This window comes from Pyrus communis, chromosome 3 (assembly GCF_041283825.1).
Source record: "Pyrus communis isolate YQ-2024b chromosome 3, ASM4128382v1, whole genome shotgun sequence".
NCBI classification, from domain to species: Eukaryota; Viridiplantae; Streptophyta; class Magnoliopsida; order Rosales; family Rosaceae; genus Pyrus; species Pyrus communis.
The window spans coordinates 10106796-10124561 of NC_142567.1; the positions used below are offsets into that span (position 1 = coordinate 10106796).

The 17766-nt window shown below is 37.3% G+C and overlaps 2 protein-coding genes across 3 annotated transcripts; one reads left to right on the forward strand and one right to left on the reverse strand.

Moving 5' to 3' along the window:
- The first annotated feature begins 1176 nt into the window (after positions 1–1176).
- Positions 1177–10116, forward strand: LOC137715027 (uncharacterized). Its single transcript, XM_068454232.2, has 9 exons — positions 1177–1732; positions 4578–5297; positions 5926–6021; positions 6097–6180; positions 7396–7630; positions 7728–7888; positions 8641–8919; positions 9003–9164; positions 9525–10116. Exons 1-8 carry the CDS (start codon positions 1355–1357, stop codon positions 9057–9059), a joined length of 2010 nt encoding a protein of 669 aa, XP_068310333.2. The 5' UTR covers positions 1177–1354; the 3' UTR covers positions 9060–9164; positions 9525–10116.
- A 723-nt stretch (positions 10117–10839) lies between these two features.
- Positions 10840–13459, reverse strand: LOC137715028 (chaperonin-like RbcX protein 2, chloroplastic). Of its 2 annotated transcripts, XM_068454233.2 has the most exons (5): positions 12734–13459; positions 11866–11957; positions 11663–11720; positions 11252–11317; positions 10840–11158 (listed from the first exon to the last, which is right to left on the reverse strand). In XM_068454233.2, the coding sequence occupies exons 1-5, from the start codon at positions 13070–13072 to the stop codon at positions 11039–11041; spliced, it is 675 nt and encodes a 224-aa protein (XP_068310334.2). In that variant the 5' UTR covers positions 13073–13459; the 3' UTR covers positions 10840–11038. The 2 variants fall into 2 exon arrangements, with proteins under 2 accessions (XP_068310334.2, XP_088547103.1); XM_088690977.1 differs by having other exon boundaries at positions 10840–11317; positions 12734–13443.
- Between the last annotated feature and the right edge of the window lie 4307 nt (positions 13460–17766).

Below are 17766 nucleotides of genomic sequence, written 5' to 3' on the forward strand. Positions count from 1 at the left end.
CAAAGAATTGAGATGCAGATGCAGAGCTTTGGAGTTTGGGTGTTGTTTTTGGTAAATTATTAATAAATAAAATTGGAAAACTTGGGGCCAAATTCATTAATTGTTTGTCTATGTATCTACTTTGATTCTATTTCAATTGCTTTTTACAATTGTTCATTTAATCTCATTTATGTAAATAAATGCAAAAAATTGTTGTTGTTTGATTCCTTGTGCTGAAAGACTTCAGTTTTATTTGCAGTTCTTGGTTTTCTTGCATGGTATTTGTCCCGGAAGATCAAAATGTTTGATCACATAGGCTATTCCGCAAAGCTCTGCATTGTATTTCTTCCATTACTATGTGCTGCTCTTGTGGGAATCTCTCGTGTTATGATTACTGAATCATTGGCAGGACGTCTTCGCCGGAGGTCTTGTAGGAATTATCATAGCTTCGATTTGTTACTAGCGGTCCTTACCTCTCCTAAACCAGCTGGATGGGTGGGCACCTCAGGTGTATTTCCACATGCTGGGTGCATAGAGGGATGTTGGTGTGTCCTTATCTTCGGCCACGAGGTTAAGCTCTATTCCTATGCGATATGCGAAGAACAAATATTGAGAGTCCAGACTCGAATGCACCAGTACACTAGTTACTGGAAAAAGGGAGAAGATCCTGAGTTGAGATTGTATGCCAAATAGAAATCATATAGAACGTATATATACATTTTGTATACACAACGAAGTACGATGACTCCATATCATTGTTTATTAAATGAAAATTTTATAATTTTAGATAAAAAAAAAAAAAAAAAGTATGATTTTTGTTCTGAATTGCTTTGTTAGATTTTTGTTCTGAATTGCTTTGTTAGTCTTTTGGGTGACGAATGCGATGGTTTTTTGTTGTCCTACTTTTTAGTCCGAGACTGCACCAAACACTTTACTAAGTTAGTCCAGTTTAGTCTAATCTAAGCCAGTCCAACTTAGTCCTGAAGTTCGTCCAGTCCGAGATAATCCGGTGCAACAAACGCATCCTAAGTCACCTAGCTATAGTTATTGGCACAAAATTTTAGACTTAAACAAGTTTCCCTATTTTAAAAAAGTTCGACCAACTCGGAGCCAAAAAATTTGAAGACCAAAGTGAAACAATGACTAAAATTGAGGGGAATGTATATAAATAAGCTTAAATAAATAATTAAAAAGAAAATTTCCTTTACTCCTCTCATTCTCTCTCTCTCTCTCTCTCTCTCTCGCGTTTTCTGCCGAAGACCCGAAGTCGTCCATTTTTCTGTCCCTTTCCAGAGGAGGCTATACCTCGCTCTTCCGTGGAGCGCTGTGGCCATTGCATGTCACCCGAATCGGCTCCTCCAGCGATACGACGACGATGCCCACCGCAGCCTCACCCTCAGTCTCCGCCTCCGCCTCTTCAACCAGCGGGGCCCACTCGGACCTCCTGACCCGGCTGACGTCACCCGACTCTGACGTCCAGCTCAAGGCTCTCAGAGAGCTCAAGAACCGCATCATCGGCAACCGCACCAAGAAGCTCTCCTTCATCAAGCTCGGCCTGGTCCCACCCGTCGCCGCCATCCTCGCCTCTAGAGCCCAATCCCAATCCCAGGCTCATCGCGACAACAATCTCCTTGTTCAGTCGGCCGCTGCCCTTGGAAGCTTCGCTTGCGGCTTCGATGCCGGCGTCCAAGCCGTTCTCGACGCCGGCGTATTTCCTAACCTCTTATTGCTTCTATCGCATCCTGATGCTAAGGTACAATTGCGTTCGTTTGTTCAATTTTGCTTTGGTAAACAAGTATCTGATCGAATATGTCAAATTAATCGAATTCTCGTTCTGTTCTCTGCTAGTTTTTGATTTTGGATGCGGAGAAAATGCAGAAAAGAAAATGAATTATTGCTTTGTTGCTTCTGATTATAAGAAATGTGATGTGAATTACTCAATTTAAAAATAGGAAATCAATACGGACCAAAAAGAAGATAGGAAATTGATGTGTTTGTGCTACTAGTAAATGTGATCTCAGTTACCTTTTTGTTTACTTGCTCAAATCGTTTTTTGTGCTAAAGGTCGGTTTCCCCAGCCGTGAAGTTTATAATATAGGCCAAAATAAAAATTACAAAAAACGCAGGTATAAGGAATGGGGAACTTGGTTTACTAAATCTAGAATTGTGGTTAAACAGGGGAATGATTTCCGCACGTCCATTTCCTCCTAATGCACACCCATGTTTTTCTGTCCCTTGATTCTTTGATTTATTCAATCCAAAGGCTAGATATAGACCAGAAACAAATGGGTTGCAGCCTTGCAGGGGAAGAAAATGGGTGTGCGGAAATCACTACCCTTAAACTAACTGCATTTTATCTTCAGACTATGTTTAGTAGTTTATAAGCTATTGAGTGATCAAAGATTTTTGGCTTATGGAGAATTGTCTTCACTATGATGGAAGTTTACTATACAATCAAAGCCTTACCCTGACCATTAGTTGGTATCACAGTTATTCATACTACAACAAAGATCAATGCAACATGCTTTGCCTGTGTTAAATGTACCCAGGGTATGCCTATTGGTTCTGGGGCCGTGTGGCTGTGCAAAGGCTTGGTTATTCAGAATTCCATTTTTAATCAATGGACTACAGTACTTGCTAATAAGGGCCTATTTGCCAATTTCCAGATTTGGCATTTTTGTGTTATGTACATATGTGTGAAAGTGGAAGTTGACAAGTTTTGTATGGATCTGAAGCTTTAGGCCTGGGATTGTGTCAGTTTTTAATTGAGTCTTTAGTGTAAGAGCTACATGTCTTTTTTCTGGGTTAGTTGCACAAATATTTAAACTAATTCTATTGAGCACAGAATGTGATTGAAGTTGTAAACTTCCTAGGTGTCCTTTATTGGGTTTTAAATCAGGTGTTTTAGTTTATAGAAACGGTGTTTTAAATATTGCTTATCATATTTGAAAGTTGTAGTCTTAATTGGTTTGTTAGCTAATATTTTTTGTGTTTGAACGTTCTGGTCCTGATATGGTTATATAATTAATGCCTTCTATATTTGAAGGTTGTAGTGCTGATAGGAAATGTTTGTTTATACTCCATAAAAGTGGATTGTGAATGATTGTGTGTATGCATGTATTTAATATACCACGTCAGTACATGGTGCATCGGACCCACCTTTATTATGGCAAGGGGATTGTAGCTGAAGTGCTTAAGACCATTCACCCATATTTTAACACACATAGGATCATTAATATCTCCTAAGTCCATACCCATCGTAATGTATTAGTGAATTCTGATACACACGTGGTGTATCAGATACTTGTTAACGTAACATACTCTCTCTCTCTCTCTCTCTCTCTCTCTCTCTCTCTCTCTCTCTCTCTCTCTCTCTCTCTGTGCATTGTTCATGGGTTCTCCTTACTGTTCAAGAACAGCACCCATCTTCTTTCTTTTCTTAACTTTTTATCCCAACTTTTTTTTCTTAATTAAATATCTTGTATTTACCTGCTGTCCCAGAACTCAAGCAACCTTTCTTCTTGAAGTCTAGCCCTTTTTCCCTCTAAAGTCTAGTACTTTAATGCCTAATTGATACTAGGATTTTTCAGCCTCATAGTACAAGAACTATAGGCGATTTTCACTAATCTGTGCTATGTTGACCACTACTATCAGAACTTGATATATTCCATTTTCTACCAGATGACTGCATGCATATGCCCAATGGATGATCTCAAGGACCCTTCTTTTATTAAGAAAACTACGCAAAAACAACTAAAGAGCTTTGAGTGACCATAGTGAAATGAATAAAAAGACTTTCTTTTCGTTTTTTTAATATATAGCAAAACAGACATTTGTTTATACATTCAAAATGCTCCAAAAAAGTATTTATAAAGAAATGTTATAAATGATATAAATGAATGGGTATGGGTTTATGTTTCTCTATGTCAAGACAGAAAAAGAAGCCATAATTGTAAATGATTAGGATTATAGAAGTGACTCCCATATTAAAAAAAAAAATCCTATTTATCTTGATGATATAAACAATTCTCCTGATTTGGTAGTTTGATTTGAAGTTGCATCAAAACATTGGTAGTTGAGAGAATTGTGGAATCCACAATCCAGAATTATAGTTTATCCATGTCAAGGTGTCATGTATGTGGCTTTTGAATGCCTGATGCTCAATAAAGTTCACAAATAATTATGTGTATAACTCTACAAGTTATTAAAGATAGAGCCACTAGACTGACACCACCAGACATTCCATTTTCAAATTGTCTGCTGTCTATGAATCTCTATGTACTCCCGACGTCTTTTCCCTATGAATGATTCTTTCTAATCTAGTGGGGTGGGGTCATTGGAGTGGATAAAAGAGAAGGAAATCTCGTCCTTCCATTCTTTACTGAAAATTAAATGTATATGGACAATACTTTATTGACATTGTTCATCTAGTCTGTTTCGGTTAGATTAATGTGTCACTTAGTACTCATTTTACTCTAGTTATTCCTCGTTGAGTTAATTGCAGAATTTTCCCGTGTTTCTAATATGTTCTGCTTCCATGAGTACCTTTTCTTCCCTGCTCATTTAATATGCCATTCGATGGTTTTGTTTTATTGTAGGTTGTCGATTCCGGTGCACGTTCCTTAAGGATGATTTATCAATCAAAGCTGGCTCCAAAGTGTGATTTCCTTCAAGAGAAAAACATGGAGTTTCTTCTTAGGTTATTGAATAGTGAGAATGAAAATGTTACTGGACTTGGTACAAGTATAATCATACGTTCTTGTGAGACTACTGCTGAACAGAAGGCACTGTGTCATTCTGGGGTTGTTAAGAAGTTAATTAGCCTTCTTGAAGGTTCTCTAAGTCAGAGAGATAATAGTATAGAGTCTCTAGCCACAATTATGAAGAACAATGTCGAAGCTGTTTCAGAGTTTGTGGGATCTGAAAATGGGAGAGCTTTGAGTTCTGTAATTGAATTGACAAAGGATAGGTACCCCCGTACCAGATTATTGGCCTCTATGTGCCTGATTGTTATAAGGAACTCCTCTTCTTGCTATTTGCAAGACATAGGCATCAAAACCAAGTTGGTGCATCTCTTACTTGAACTTCATGATGATCCTGGTCAAGTTGGAGATGAAGCTCCCTCTGCATTTTCTAGTTTAATTTCTGAGAAACTGGATCTACAGAAACTAGCATTTGAGGCAAATGCTGTTGATAAACTTTACAACCACTTGCAAAAGAGTCTGTTACATCCCAAACGCTTCGAAGGAATATTGCTGGCACTGGCTAATCTATGCTCAAAGTTGGAAAGCTGCAGGTCTAGATTCCTGTCATTGCAGGTCTGTTGCTTCATATAACACATTAACTTCTTCCGGGTTAGCCATTAGCCTGTTACAGTTTTGTTAATAATTCAAATTTTTCCGTTCATTTAGTTTTGCACATTTATTTATCATACATTTTGGTCGTGTTTATTACTTTTTGGCCAGCAATATTCTTTTTCTAAGGGCCTCTTTGGTAACACTTGATTTTAGTTTTATTTTTCAAAAATTAAAATGGGAGGATAGCGAGAACAAAGATGACAGGGTTGGAGAGAAAAAGTGTAAATGAAATGATACATAAAATGAAAATTAAAAGAAATTTCAAACAGTTTTCACGTTTTTATTTCATTTCATTTCTTCTTCATCTCCCATTTCCCAGCATTTCTCCATCCTTTTTCCATTGTTTTTTTCCATATTTTCTCTCATATGTGCCCACTTCTCCTTCATAAAAATAAAAATAAAAACTCAAGACCAAAAATAAAAGTTGTAAAAACAGTCCCTTTTTCCCTAATAATAGTGGTTTCTGTGAGCAAATCATTATGAACTCATTTCTCTTCTTTGTCTTATGTCTTACTAAGCTGTAGAATTGATATTTTGTTTGTGAAATTTCCAGCCAGTTTGTAACTTCTGATATTTTTCTTCAATACAGGCATTGAAATTGGTATCTGATGCACTAACTCATGATAGTTTTGAAGTACGTACAGCAGCTTGCATTTGTTTAAGATCTGTCTCTCGGTCAATCAAGGTTTGCAATGAGTTCTAGGTCAATAATATTTAGAATTTTATTACACAAAGGTGTTTCTAAGAAATTGTCATTCAGAATTTGTGTGCAGGTAATTTTATGAATGAAATGATTGTCCCTCCCTTGGTTCGGCTATTGGATGACCCCTCTACATCTGTCCAGGTATATGCTTGCTTCTCACTAATGAACCTGCTTCTATGTCAGCTGAGTCTAGTCCCATATTATTCCCAAGAATTTACATTGAATGAAATACAGATATGCAGTTGCATCAATGCAAATGGTTTCTAAAATTATCTTAGGACTTCTCTTCGTTTTTGCATCAGTTTTGATATTGTTGTTGAAGAGGATTCTTGCCTTCCCTCCACACCCCCCCCCCCCCCTCTTCTTCTCTCCCTCCCCTCCCCAATTATTATTTTGAGCTGTTTTTGTTAATATGATAGAGCTAATGTAGAGCCAATGGTTATGTGTTATGTTTTTTGGCTCTGGTTACACGTACTAGTGGTCTGGATTTTGTGTTTTCCGCTTCCCATATTTAGCACATGGTACTTACTACTTGCTTCCAAAACTCACCAAAAACCCCGTGAATCCAATCAACTTTTTGGTATGGTTTTGATTCTGTTACAACAGTTAACTGTGTTTTCAGTCTCTCAGTTGCTTGATCCGTATCAAAAAGAGGGAAAAAGAGGAGTTGATTGATTGATTGTTGCTCACATAAAGGATATTTCGATGGTGGCTATTGCCAAAGAACTACAAATGAACAATCCTGTTAAGAGTTTTGGGGAAACAAATAGATATTCAAAATAATTACCGAATTCTACCTTCTTTAGGGGCTTCCATCATAATATTTGGTGTTCAAAAATTTAGTTCAAGGGGTTAAAATTTGCGTGGATGCATTGAAGCACATAAATATAAGACTTTTTATGAGGCCACAGACTAGGTTGGGTTGAATGGTGAAAAAGATTATATGTTGTGTGATCTTTGAGCTTTTGTTCCTTGAGCGTCTTGTGCCTTTCATCTGAATCTATTAGACTTAAGGGGACATTAACTCATTTAACTAAGAGATCAAGTTTCCAATTAAAAAAAGTAGGATACTTGGAACTCAGATTTTTCAGACTGAATTCATCTTTAATTAATGTCTTCAACAAGTACCTGAATAAAAAATGTTACAAAAGATGATTATTACACATTTTAATTGAAAATCAAACTCATCCGCGATATTGGTCATCAAGATAATACCTGCAGTTAGAGTTTAGATTTTCGTTTCTATTCCTATAATAAATTATGCTTATCCACCACAATTTAAATATTTTACCTAGACATTTACAACAAAAAATGGTAAAGTTACAGAAAATCTCCCTTCAATGCTTCGTTTTTCAGGTTGCAGCTCTCAGTGCGATTGGCAACGTAGTAGTTGATTTTACCATGCGTAGGTCATTGTTTGTACTGTGTGGAGGTGTGAAACAGCTTGTTCAGTTATCCAGATCAATGGATTCAACTGTGAGGTTAAATGCTATATGGGCTTTAAGGAACTTGACGTTCCTTGCAGACAATGCCTGTAAACAAGAGATCTTCATGGAGCTCACAGCTTCTTCATTAGCAAGTGTCATCTGTGGTAATGTGATGGTTTGTCGGTGGCAGCTTATAACTTTTCCTTCAATAATTTTTCTTCATATGTTTGCTTCAAATTTACATGTATTTGCACCTTGCAGACCCTGAACCTTTTGTCCAAGAGCAGGCTCTTGCACTGGTCCGGAATCTTGTTGATGGATGTATGAAGTCTATTGAGCTTGTCTTTGCTGAAGATGGCATGTTATTAGATGCTGTTGGGAGGCAATTGCAGAATGCTTCAAAAGATGAAATTTGGTTACAGGTTAGATGTCTTTCTATAGATTGATGACATTAAGTAGCCATCTTATAGGTACCATGGTGACATGCAGTGCCAGTTCTAGATTCTGATACTTCATTCTGATTGCCAGTTTGTTAATATACGTAACTGTAAATTTCTGAAACATGCATTTGGTATATCAGTCTAATAATGTTGTGAAATCATGGCAGGTTCTAAATTCTGATATTTCATCTTGATTGCAAGTTTGTTGAATATACTTAACTGGAAATTTCTGGAAACGTGTGTTTGGTGTATCAATATAATAATGTTGCGAATAATAAATTACCAATTCCGTAGTTATTTATTGGTTTGTTTAACCAGGGAATAATTCAGAATACCAAGTTTTGATTGATGGTTTATTGATAAAAGATGTTTTCTAGTTCTGGGTCTTGCAATTAGTGGGCCAGTGAGTTTCTTTTCATGAGTCAGAAAGCAGGCAGATGCTTTAGTTGAAGTGACATCATCTCCATCTTTAACCATCAATTCTAATTGTGCAAAAGATTTTTATGCTTAAAAGTCGAGTAACCAATCTAGAAGTGAATCGTGTGATGGCCCAATGGTTATTAGAACACGAGTGTTTACTTTCTCATGATTAAAGTAACAAGATCTAAATATGCAGAAGAAAGGAATAGGTGTTGAAGCTTTTGACTCCTTTCTAGTCGTTATCGCTGACCTTACTGTTTCTAGTATAAATATTTTACATTATGTGATAAGGTTTTAAAATCATTTTCATATAGGGAATGTATGTGTTTGGCAATGTTGCAAGTGGGAATGAATTTCACAAGGAAGCAGTTATGCAGCAACTCATTCCACAAGGAGACAATGGGACACAATCTTTTATTCTCAAGTTTTTGCAGAGTAATGAGAACCAATTACGTACAGCTTCTGTCTGGGCCATTGTGAATCTTACTTTTCCATCAAGTCCTGGTGCATTTAGCCGCCTTGTGAAACTACATGATGCTGGCATAGTTTCTCAAGTAAAGAGCATGGTCAATGATCCTTGCCTAGATGTGAAGGTCATTATCTTATATCTCATATTGGTTATTTATCCATTGTATGTAATACTCGGTTAAATATTATCTGATTCATTGTGGCACAGCTTCGAGTAAGAACAGCGATTGGGCAGTTTACAACCTTCGGTGATTGCTCAACATGATTTTCCTACCCTCTGACCACTGGCAAAGAACAGGAGTAATGATGAAGTTGCACTAGTTTTGACCTCATTGTATATTCAGCGTCCTTTGTGGCTTGCAACCACATGGTAAGCTTCAAGTTACAATGACTTTTAGTATGCCTTTGTTGTTTTAATTCAAAACTATTCTTATATAAATTGAAAGCCAGGTTAAATGTCTCGTGTGGTAAAAATAATAGAATAGTATTTAACAAAAACCACTCCTAAATTTACAAACAGTTACACCGTTGACCCCTCCATCTGCCAAATTTTAAAGATAAGGACCAAAATGTTACAAGTCCCAAACCCCGTTATCAACAACCATGAGAAGCCCCCGCCCCCCCTGGCTACCCCCAACTATGGCCTCGAGAAAAGCTTATGACAACATGAATTGATGTTTGTAATTAGCCAAGTTTATGTTTACATCATTATTTTTTTTTTTTTTTGCAGGTGTAACACATTGCTTTCTTTCCAGTCAGAGCGGTGCGGAAGCTTGCTAATTTTGGGGGTACTCCTAACCAGGTTACCCATCATTTTTCCCCGTCATACTTCCTGTTCCATTTTTGTTTCTTTTGAACCCCTTTTACTATCTTGTATCATATGGTTGATGTAGTTATGTAAACTTAGTGTACCATCTGACTGACATCACGTAGTGTGCACAATACTGTCGTATCATGTCAGATTTGTAAACATGTATACATCGGCAATCTTTTACTTCCAAATGTATAAAGTGACCAGAATAATGGTGGCATCATGTTGCATTGATGGCCTTGTGGAAGCTCTGTGTTGAGGAGTATCGGGCAAAGGATGCTCTGATGCTACTTTGATTGAGGCAGGGCTGATTGTGTTGCAGAAGATTTACTTCTGCTGCTTCGGAGTTTAGAAAGCCCTTTGGGGACTAGTACCACAATTGCCCGATACTTTATGCCGCCCACATATTATTCTTGTTTGTGAAAAAGAAAATTCGATGTTGTTGACTGCAGGACATACAGAAATATCTTACAAATAAATGAGGTTTCGAGTGCGATCGTATATGAACAAATAATGCATTTGGTGCACGAATTGAGATTTTAAGTTTGTGCGGACATCCTTTCTCTTTCTTTGATATTATTTCGATTTGGATCGAGGATATGAAAAAATTTCTCGGTATTATCCCGATCTAGATATTTGAACTTGAATTTGGGACCATGTTGGCCCCGGGTTAACATTCTTGTAGACGATGTAAACATTGCAATTAGAATTTAGGGAAAAGGTTATTTTTTGGTCGCTGTTTTGGCATGAAATCTGTTTTGGTCATTTATGTTAAAATGCATAAACTAATAAAGCCTAAAACTCAACTTTTTAAATCATTCCAAATAAATTAACGAATGTTTGGGAAATTGAACGTCTATTAGATCACCAGTGTTAACTGATAGCGTGGACAAGAACTGAAGTGGGTTTTTACTCACGTCGTTTATAGAGCTTTGAACTAAGTTCTTTTGGCCAAGCAAATTTGTAATATGGCATACTTCGTCAAATCTGAGAAAATTGGTCAAAAATTCGATTCCCTTCCAACGTAACCAAAAGCAAAAACGATATCTCGATAGACAGCATCCTACAGTCAGGCACATCACTACAATGCTCGTCTTCGGTTCAGTTCAAACCGAATCTGCATGCACGAGGAGATTCCGTGGTTTGGACAATTCAAATTGTTCATCATCTCCATTTACGTCGCATTATAATTTCGATCAAATTCATATGAGAAAATATATACTCAATCGGAAGCTAAATGTAACGAGGTGGACGACATTTTTATATACAGTTTACAAATATTCAGCAGCTTATTAGTTGGTGGTAAATAATACAAATGACAGACCGGGAACCAAACTGGTATGTAACGTGAAAAATACCTAGACTAGACAAAGGAACAACAATGTACAGAAGGCTCAACCTCAACCGTACACGATGAACGCTACGATCCACGATCAGCCAATCTTCTCCGTGTTGTCATCGGAGGGCCATATCACGGTCTCAAAAAGCCGTTCACGCATCAACTCCAGGTTCTCATCTGATATTCCTTGATATATTTCGGCATGATCACATTTCTGCATCAAAGCGAATTCAAGAAAAATTGATTCCCACATTTGTCCATCAAAGTGCTTTGCTCGTTCGAAAAGAAAATGCTTGAAGTTGCTTACCTTGATCCATTTACCGTAGAGGTGAAGCCGTGTGATCATTACTCTCTCGGCAAGTTCATGCCTCTCCTGTCAATCAGCACCGGTTGTATTTCCGTCATTCGCGTAAATTTGTAGGTAAACAATAGCATATGTATGACATCCAAACCCGATTTTGTGTATCCTTTTCTTTACTAAAACATCAAAGGGCCAGAAAACATGTGTGTGAAAGTGCGAGTCTTGTGCTTTAGATAGTCAGGTTTCCAGAAAGTGATTTCAACCACGCAAACGAGTTGCGAAAGGAATGGTTTGCAGGAACCCCTTCTTTTCGGCGTCTAATACAATTAGAATCGAAACAAAACAAAGAACAAACAGAACAAAATGGATTCCCTCTTTTGAGTTCGAAGCAACCACAGTATAAAGATTTATAGATACCTTCCCAAGGGTGCGGAGGAAACGCTTCCCGTCTCCAGGCTTGTGTGTTGCAACAAAACTGTCCCAAAGAAAATGGAAGCAGGATTTAGATAAAACAGTGGTAGTAGTAATACTTCGAACAACAAAGTCGTTGGAATATGAGGTGAAGTCCATATTACGAAAAATGGTAAAGCGGCCCGATCAATCACTTGTCGATCACTTACTCGTACAACCACCTATATTGCGTAGGGTTCATCTCGTACAGCTGGTTCATAACAGTCCTCACAGCCTTGTACGTAAAATAGTTGAGTAATTGCTGCATGCAGAGAAATTACAGTCAGCTAAGTTACAATAAGATGCTCTCGTCTGCGAGTTCGCAATTGACAGAACGTATATGTGTTTATGTATGTGAAAAACAAGCATACGAAAGCATCTAAACATACCATCGTCTACACAAAATTGGGAAATGATGCAAGTCCAGATCTGAAGAAATAACAATGCATCTGATCGGTACGTTTTATGTAATGCTACAACTGTTTTAATACGGCTGATATCAATGGAGGGCATGGAGAACGCAAACCTTTTTTGTCGTTAGAAAACAAGTCATCGTAAAACAAATCCTTCGAAATCAATGAAAAGCAAAGGGGAAACAAGAGAAAGATGAATGAGTCGCATAACCTATCAGTCTATGTTTCTCTTCATGTTACAAATTAGTCTACAATGGATGCGAAGAGTGTTCAACTCGATAGGCTCGTTCGAAATGTGCAGAGGCACCAATCAGTTTTGTGGCGCAAACGGCGGTAACACATTACGGTCATCTTCCCACATCAAATGGACTCAAGAAACTAATCAATCTTTTATATCTACAGAGAATTTCAAACTGCGTAGTGGACTAAAAATAAAGGCGTGAACTCTATAAACATAGGAAATACCTAATTCAATCACATACAGAAACGGATAAAGTAGTCAGCTAAGGGTCTCATACGCACCAAAACACCAACAAACTACATCATGTACGTAAGAGAGTTGAACATATAAAACATCATCCAATGAAAGTTCATCAAAAATCTCAATAGGGGACAAGTTTCTCACCGTCTTAACATCCTCAAAACTGTCTTCATACTGCCCAGCAAGTTCATTAACAATTACAAAACCCCGGTTCTTTCGCTTCCTCGTACTCCTATTCCCTGTAACAGGAAGAGCTTTCATCGAAAATCGCCTGTCGTGGCCAAAATCAATGAACGAACTGCCCAACTCCAAGGAGCCTGGTTTCACCACATGCTTCCTGGCCATTGAATTCCTCTGCAAAACCATTTCTCCGCCGCTCTTGAGATTCATCGCCGTCGTCGGCAGCGCATCCAAACACAGGCAAGGACTAGTGTGCGAGTCCACCACCGACGAACCTACCACAGACAGAGCAGCTCCCACCATCCTCTCTCTCTCAAAAGCTCAAACGACCTTTTTGTGAAAACCCCAGATCAGAATTTTTCCCAAAAAAACAATCTTTGCAGCTGGATTCAGGGAAATGCCAAGAATCTGGTGATGGGGTTTCCGAGAAAATGGGAGATTTTGATAAGAAAATCTAGCCAAAGATTCAGGAGCTACGAGGAGAGGGAAAACTTGGTGATGAACGAAGATGGTATTGTGGTGCAAGTGAAGGTGTGGGAGAATCTGGGAGGTTTTGAAGGTGTGCGAACATCAACCAGACAAATTTTGAGGTCCAAATTACTCCTACACAAACGTTCCACGACTCATCAAATCAAACTTAGCTTCTTCCTTTTCTGCACCTTTTTTGAATATTCAATTTTTTCTGCTATCTAACCGACCGGACGGATGCTTTCTCCAGATTGGTGGGCTTCTTGCCACGTGGGAGCATTTTGTATATATTCCACGTTGGGTAGGGAGGTTAGATTCTTTTGCTTGAACGTTTGTGGTTTAGAATTGAGCTTTTGACAACATGAGTTTGTTTATTAACATGAGAAACTACGGTGGTCAACCACGAGGTATAAAATAGTCTCATTTACAATCACCTTTTGCATTGACTTCTATTCATAGTAATTTCTTATTGCGGTTCAAACATCGACGTCTTTTGTTATAAAATTTAATTTGGTTAAGTTGAGGACAATAATAATGATATTTATGATGGTCATAAGCTTAAAAATGTTTATTATGATATCATATCAAGTGATTATTCCAACACGTCCTAAGCCCAATTTATTAGTCTCAAGTTTGCTTTTTTAAGTTGGACTTCCAAAAAGTAGGGATTAGCTTCAGCTTAAAGAGTATTCAATGAATGACAGGCCTTCAAAAAGCTGTGTTTGTTCTAGTGTATAAATGATGACTGAACTCTTGAAAAGTTGTGTTGACATAATGAATGATTAGTTTTCAATGTGGGTATTGATTTCCCACGTGACCGTGTGTGGGTTTACCCATGAGAGACGTGTGGAGAACAGAGTTCCGCTTGTAAACTGCATTTTGTTTTGTTATATCTTCAATATAAAACTCTATTATCCGACAACCAGTGTAATAGGTATTAGTTATCTCTTTCTTTTGGTTTGAAGTATGGGATCGGCTATTTGATTGACCAAAAATTCATTCCCACAACTTTATGAAACTGTAAGAATTTAGACCCTACAATTCCAAAACTAAAAATAAAATTCAGGCAAGGAATATCAATGATTGATACAAAAGAACTTGCATTAAATATTATAGGAAGATGGAACGGAAACAGACAAGTTTTAGTTTTTATTTTTGTGTTAGAGATAGAAGAGAAAGACATGGGACAAATGTAGGGGAAAAAAAAATTAAAGGAAGGATGGAGTAAATACATGTAGAAAAAATATAATAGTAAATTTGGTGGTGGTGATGGTCTCACCAAGGTGGTTCAGGAGAAGTCAAAAGTCTCACCATAAAACGCTTTTCTGATCTAAGAAAAATAAGGATATGTCTTGTCCTAAGCTACCAACCCTCATCATCTGGTATTGGTATAATACCGTTCTTGTTATGATCTTCCTCAACTCAACCCTCATACCCAGTATCATGACTAAGATTCAAAATAAAAGTCCCTTTATGCGAAAGAAAGAAGGAAGGAGGAAATAGAAAAAAGAAAAGAAAAAGTGTTAGTATTTAAATATTTCAAGAAATAGAGAAAAAAGAAATTGGCAAAAATAAAAATAAAACCAGCTCTCTCGCCGATTTTTTTTTTTTCTCTCTCTCTCTCTCTGTTCTGATCATCTGAGTCACTCAAAACTCATAGTGATCCCAGTTAACGGCATAAAAGCCACCAACCTCATACCGAACCTAGTGAAGGAAATAAGGAAAAAATTCTGGTTGGGGCCAGAATACCCTGAAAAATATTTCAAATAAGAGGGATAACTTTAATTTTCCTGGGTGAAAAAAAAAATGTCAGGGTATACCCGTGACCATTCTGGCCCCTTCACGACTCTTCCCTTGGTAGATGTGAAGGTGGCAGTGGAGAGGATGGTGGTGGTAATGTTCGATACAAGGTAGTGGTGGCAGCGATGGCGATGGCAAGGTGGGGAGGATGGTGGTAGAAATGTGGTGGGAGGATTGGTGGTTGATTATATTATGAGAAGATGGAAGAGAAAAATCCATCAAAATCTTTGGATGAGAGGTGAGATTTTTATTATCTACAATGCATCACAAAATTTCTAAAAAGCCATTAATTTCAAAATGCTTTCAAAATCAATGATATTATGAATACATCCAAACTTTAATAGATTCATACACATGAAATTCTATAGACTTCTGTAACTTTAACATTCTAATTCTTTTCTTTTCTTTTCTTTTTTTTTTAAAAAAAGGAGACAATTGGTGACAAGCTACGATTATCCACTCATTCCCAGCCCGGAGAGGCTATGGTATTTCGCCATGCCTGTGGCCACAATCAAGCAGACCTCTCTAAAATACACCTAAACATTTACAAAAAAAAATTTAAATCTTAATTGAATACCCTCAGATTTTTAAGCTTCTCTAAAATACACCCATAAGGTCAACTCCACTCCTAAAAATGCACTGACACCCAACCCATTTAATCCACTCAAATGAATAGTGATTGACCCCAATAAACAGCAATTGGCCAAATACAACTCCATTCCTAAAAATGCGCTGGCACCCAGTTCATCTAATATTATATTATTTCATTCATATCAATTAATATTTTATCATTATTTTTTTTTTCTTTTAGGAAATTTCTTCCTTTTTCTCGAAAGGGTCTAACATTTTTGTTTCCTTCTCGATGTTTCCATTCCCTCTCCTTTGTATTCTCCCCTTATTTCTCCGACCAACCTTCGCCCCACCTCTCTTTTTTTTTCTCCCCTTTTTCTCCATGTTCTCTTCTTCAAATGAGGAAGCTAATTATGCACCTGATTTCATTTGGATCGAAAGACCAGCAGGTCTTTCTTGTTGTTCCTTGAATCAGAGAGAGCTATCTCTTTTACTCAAAAATCCGAAATCAAGTTTCTAATATAATTTATGATTTACAGCTCCAAATTTGATTTCGTTTTTGCCTATGGATTTCGGGATAAGAGCACTACAACCCAAGGTAATAGTTGTCTGAATTTATCACATTTTGGTGTTTCTGTATTTGGGATTTAGAAGCTTTAATCTTCAAATTGAAGCTTTAATCTAATTCGGTGGTTGGAGAAGGAGGTTGCAGCTCATGTACACAGGAGAAAGCAAGATTTGGTGATTGGGTTTGCGGGATGATGAGATCGGTGATGCCAGACGACTTAGGTGCTAGAGATGGGATTATACGACGTCATGCTGACGCCAGCGTGAGTCACATAGGCTGGGCCTTTGCTCAGCACGTTTTGGGCCGGCCTAAAAGCTGGCTTGGGCTGGGTCCTAGCCTATTAGGCTTGGCTAGAGTGATTTTGGGGGGTGCCGACCTCTTTTTTGGACTTTAGGCCAACCTAAAAAATTGGGCTGGAGTTGCTCTAAATATGTTACAATAGAGTGGTCAATTCTATTTATTTATTTTTAGGATTAAATACTTAAAGTCCCTCATTCTTTTATTTCCAAATTAGTCTCAATCTTTTGAAACATTTCAAACAAGCATCCAACCTATTGATAATGTCACATCCATTAAGACCCAATTAATTTTCCACTAAATGTACATGTGGCAACAATAGGTCCCACTTTCAGCTTACTTGGACACAAATAATAATAATAATTTCAAGAAATACATAAAGATGAAACAAATAAATAAACAAATTCACAAATAAAACAAAAAACATTGAAGATCCAAAAATATCAAACCCTCGCCAACTCCAAGCTTAACCTCCAACCATGGAAACCCTTTTCCAAGTTTTATACTAGTCTTGAAAGCTTTGATTGGCCTACTTGATTGAAAAATATTAAGACCGAAGGTGAGTTAAATTTGATAAGGTAATAAGGGAGGAAGACTTAGAAAGGAGGGGAGAAAGAACATAGGTTGATATTGATGTATTACCATCATAATCCTTGACATTAAAGGAGATTGAACAACCCAATCGAATAGTCGCCCCCACCTACAAGATTGAATCTGGTTATATTTCTAGTATTTGAAATCTGTTGTAAGTCTTGAGTCAACAAGTGCATCTGCCACCATATCTGCCTCTTTGATAACATGTTGAAATTCTATGTGATCTGTGTGGGTGATGATGTGAACTGGATACCTTTCATGACTACTTCCAGCTGCTATAGCATATTTGTTTTGCTCATGTTTAGAGTGGCCTTGGGTTGTATGGTGGAGTTGGTGGTTGCACATTCGTTTCTAGTGGTGGTGGCCTGATGGGGGTGGTGATGACTATTAGTTCCAAGACCCTTTATTGATTGGAAACAAAGTAAGCCCTAGTTAATTTAGTAGAAAATTAACTTGAGCTTAACGGATGTTACATTTTTAATAAATTAAGTATTTTTTTGGAATATTCAAAAATGTTGGGGTTTTAAGTACTTAATCCTTATTTTTAGGGAATTTTAACGAAAAGTTTCCGGTACTGTTCACTTTAACGAAAAATCACATTTTTACACTAAAAAGTCAATTCTGATACTATTCATTTTACTCTTTATTTTATCCTTATCGTTAAAACTCAAAGTTTTCAAACCTTTTTTATTAATTTCCT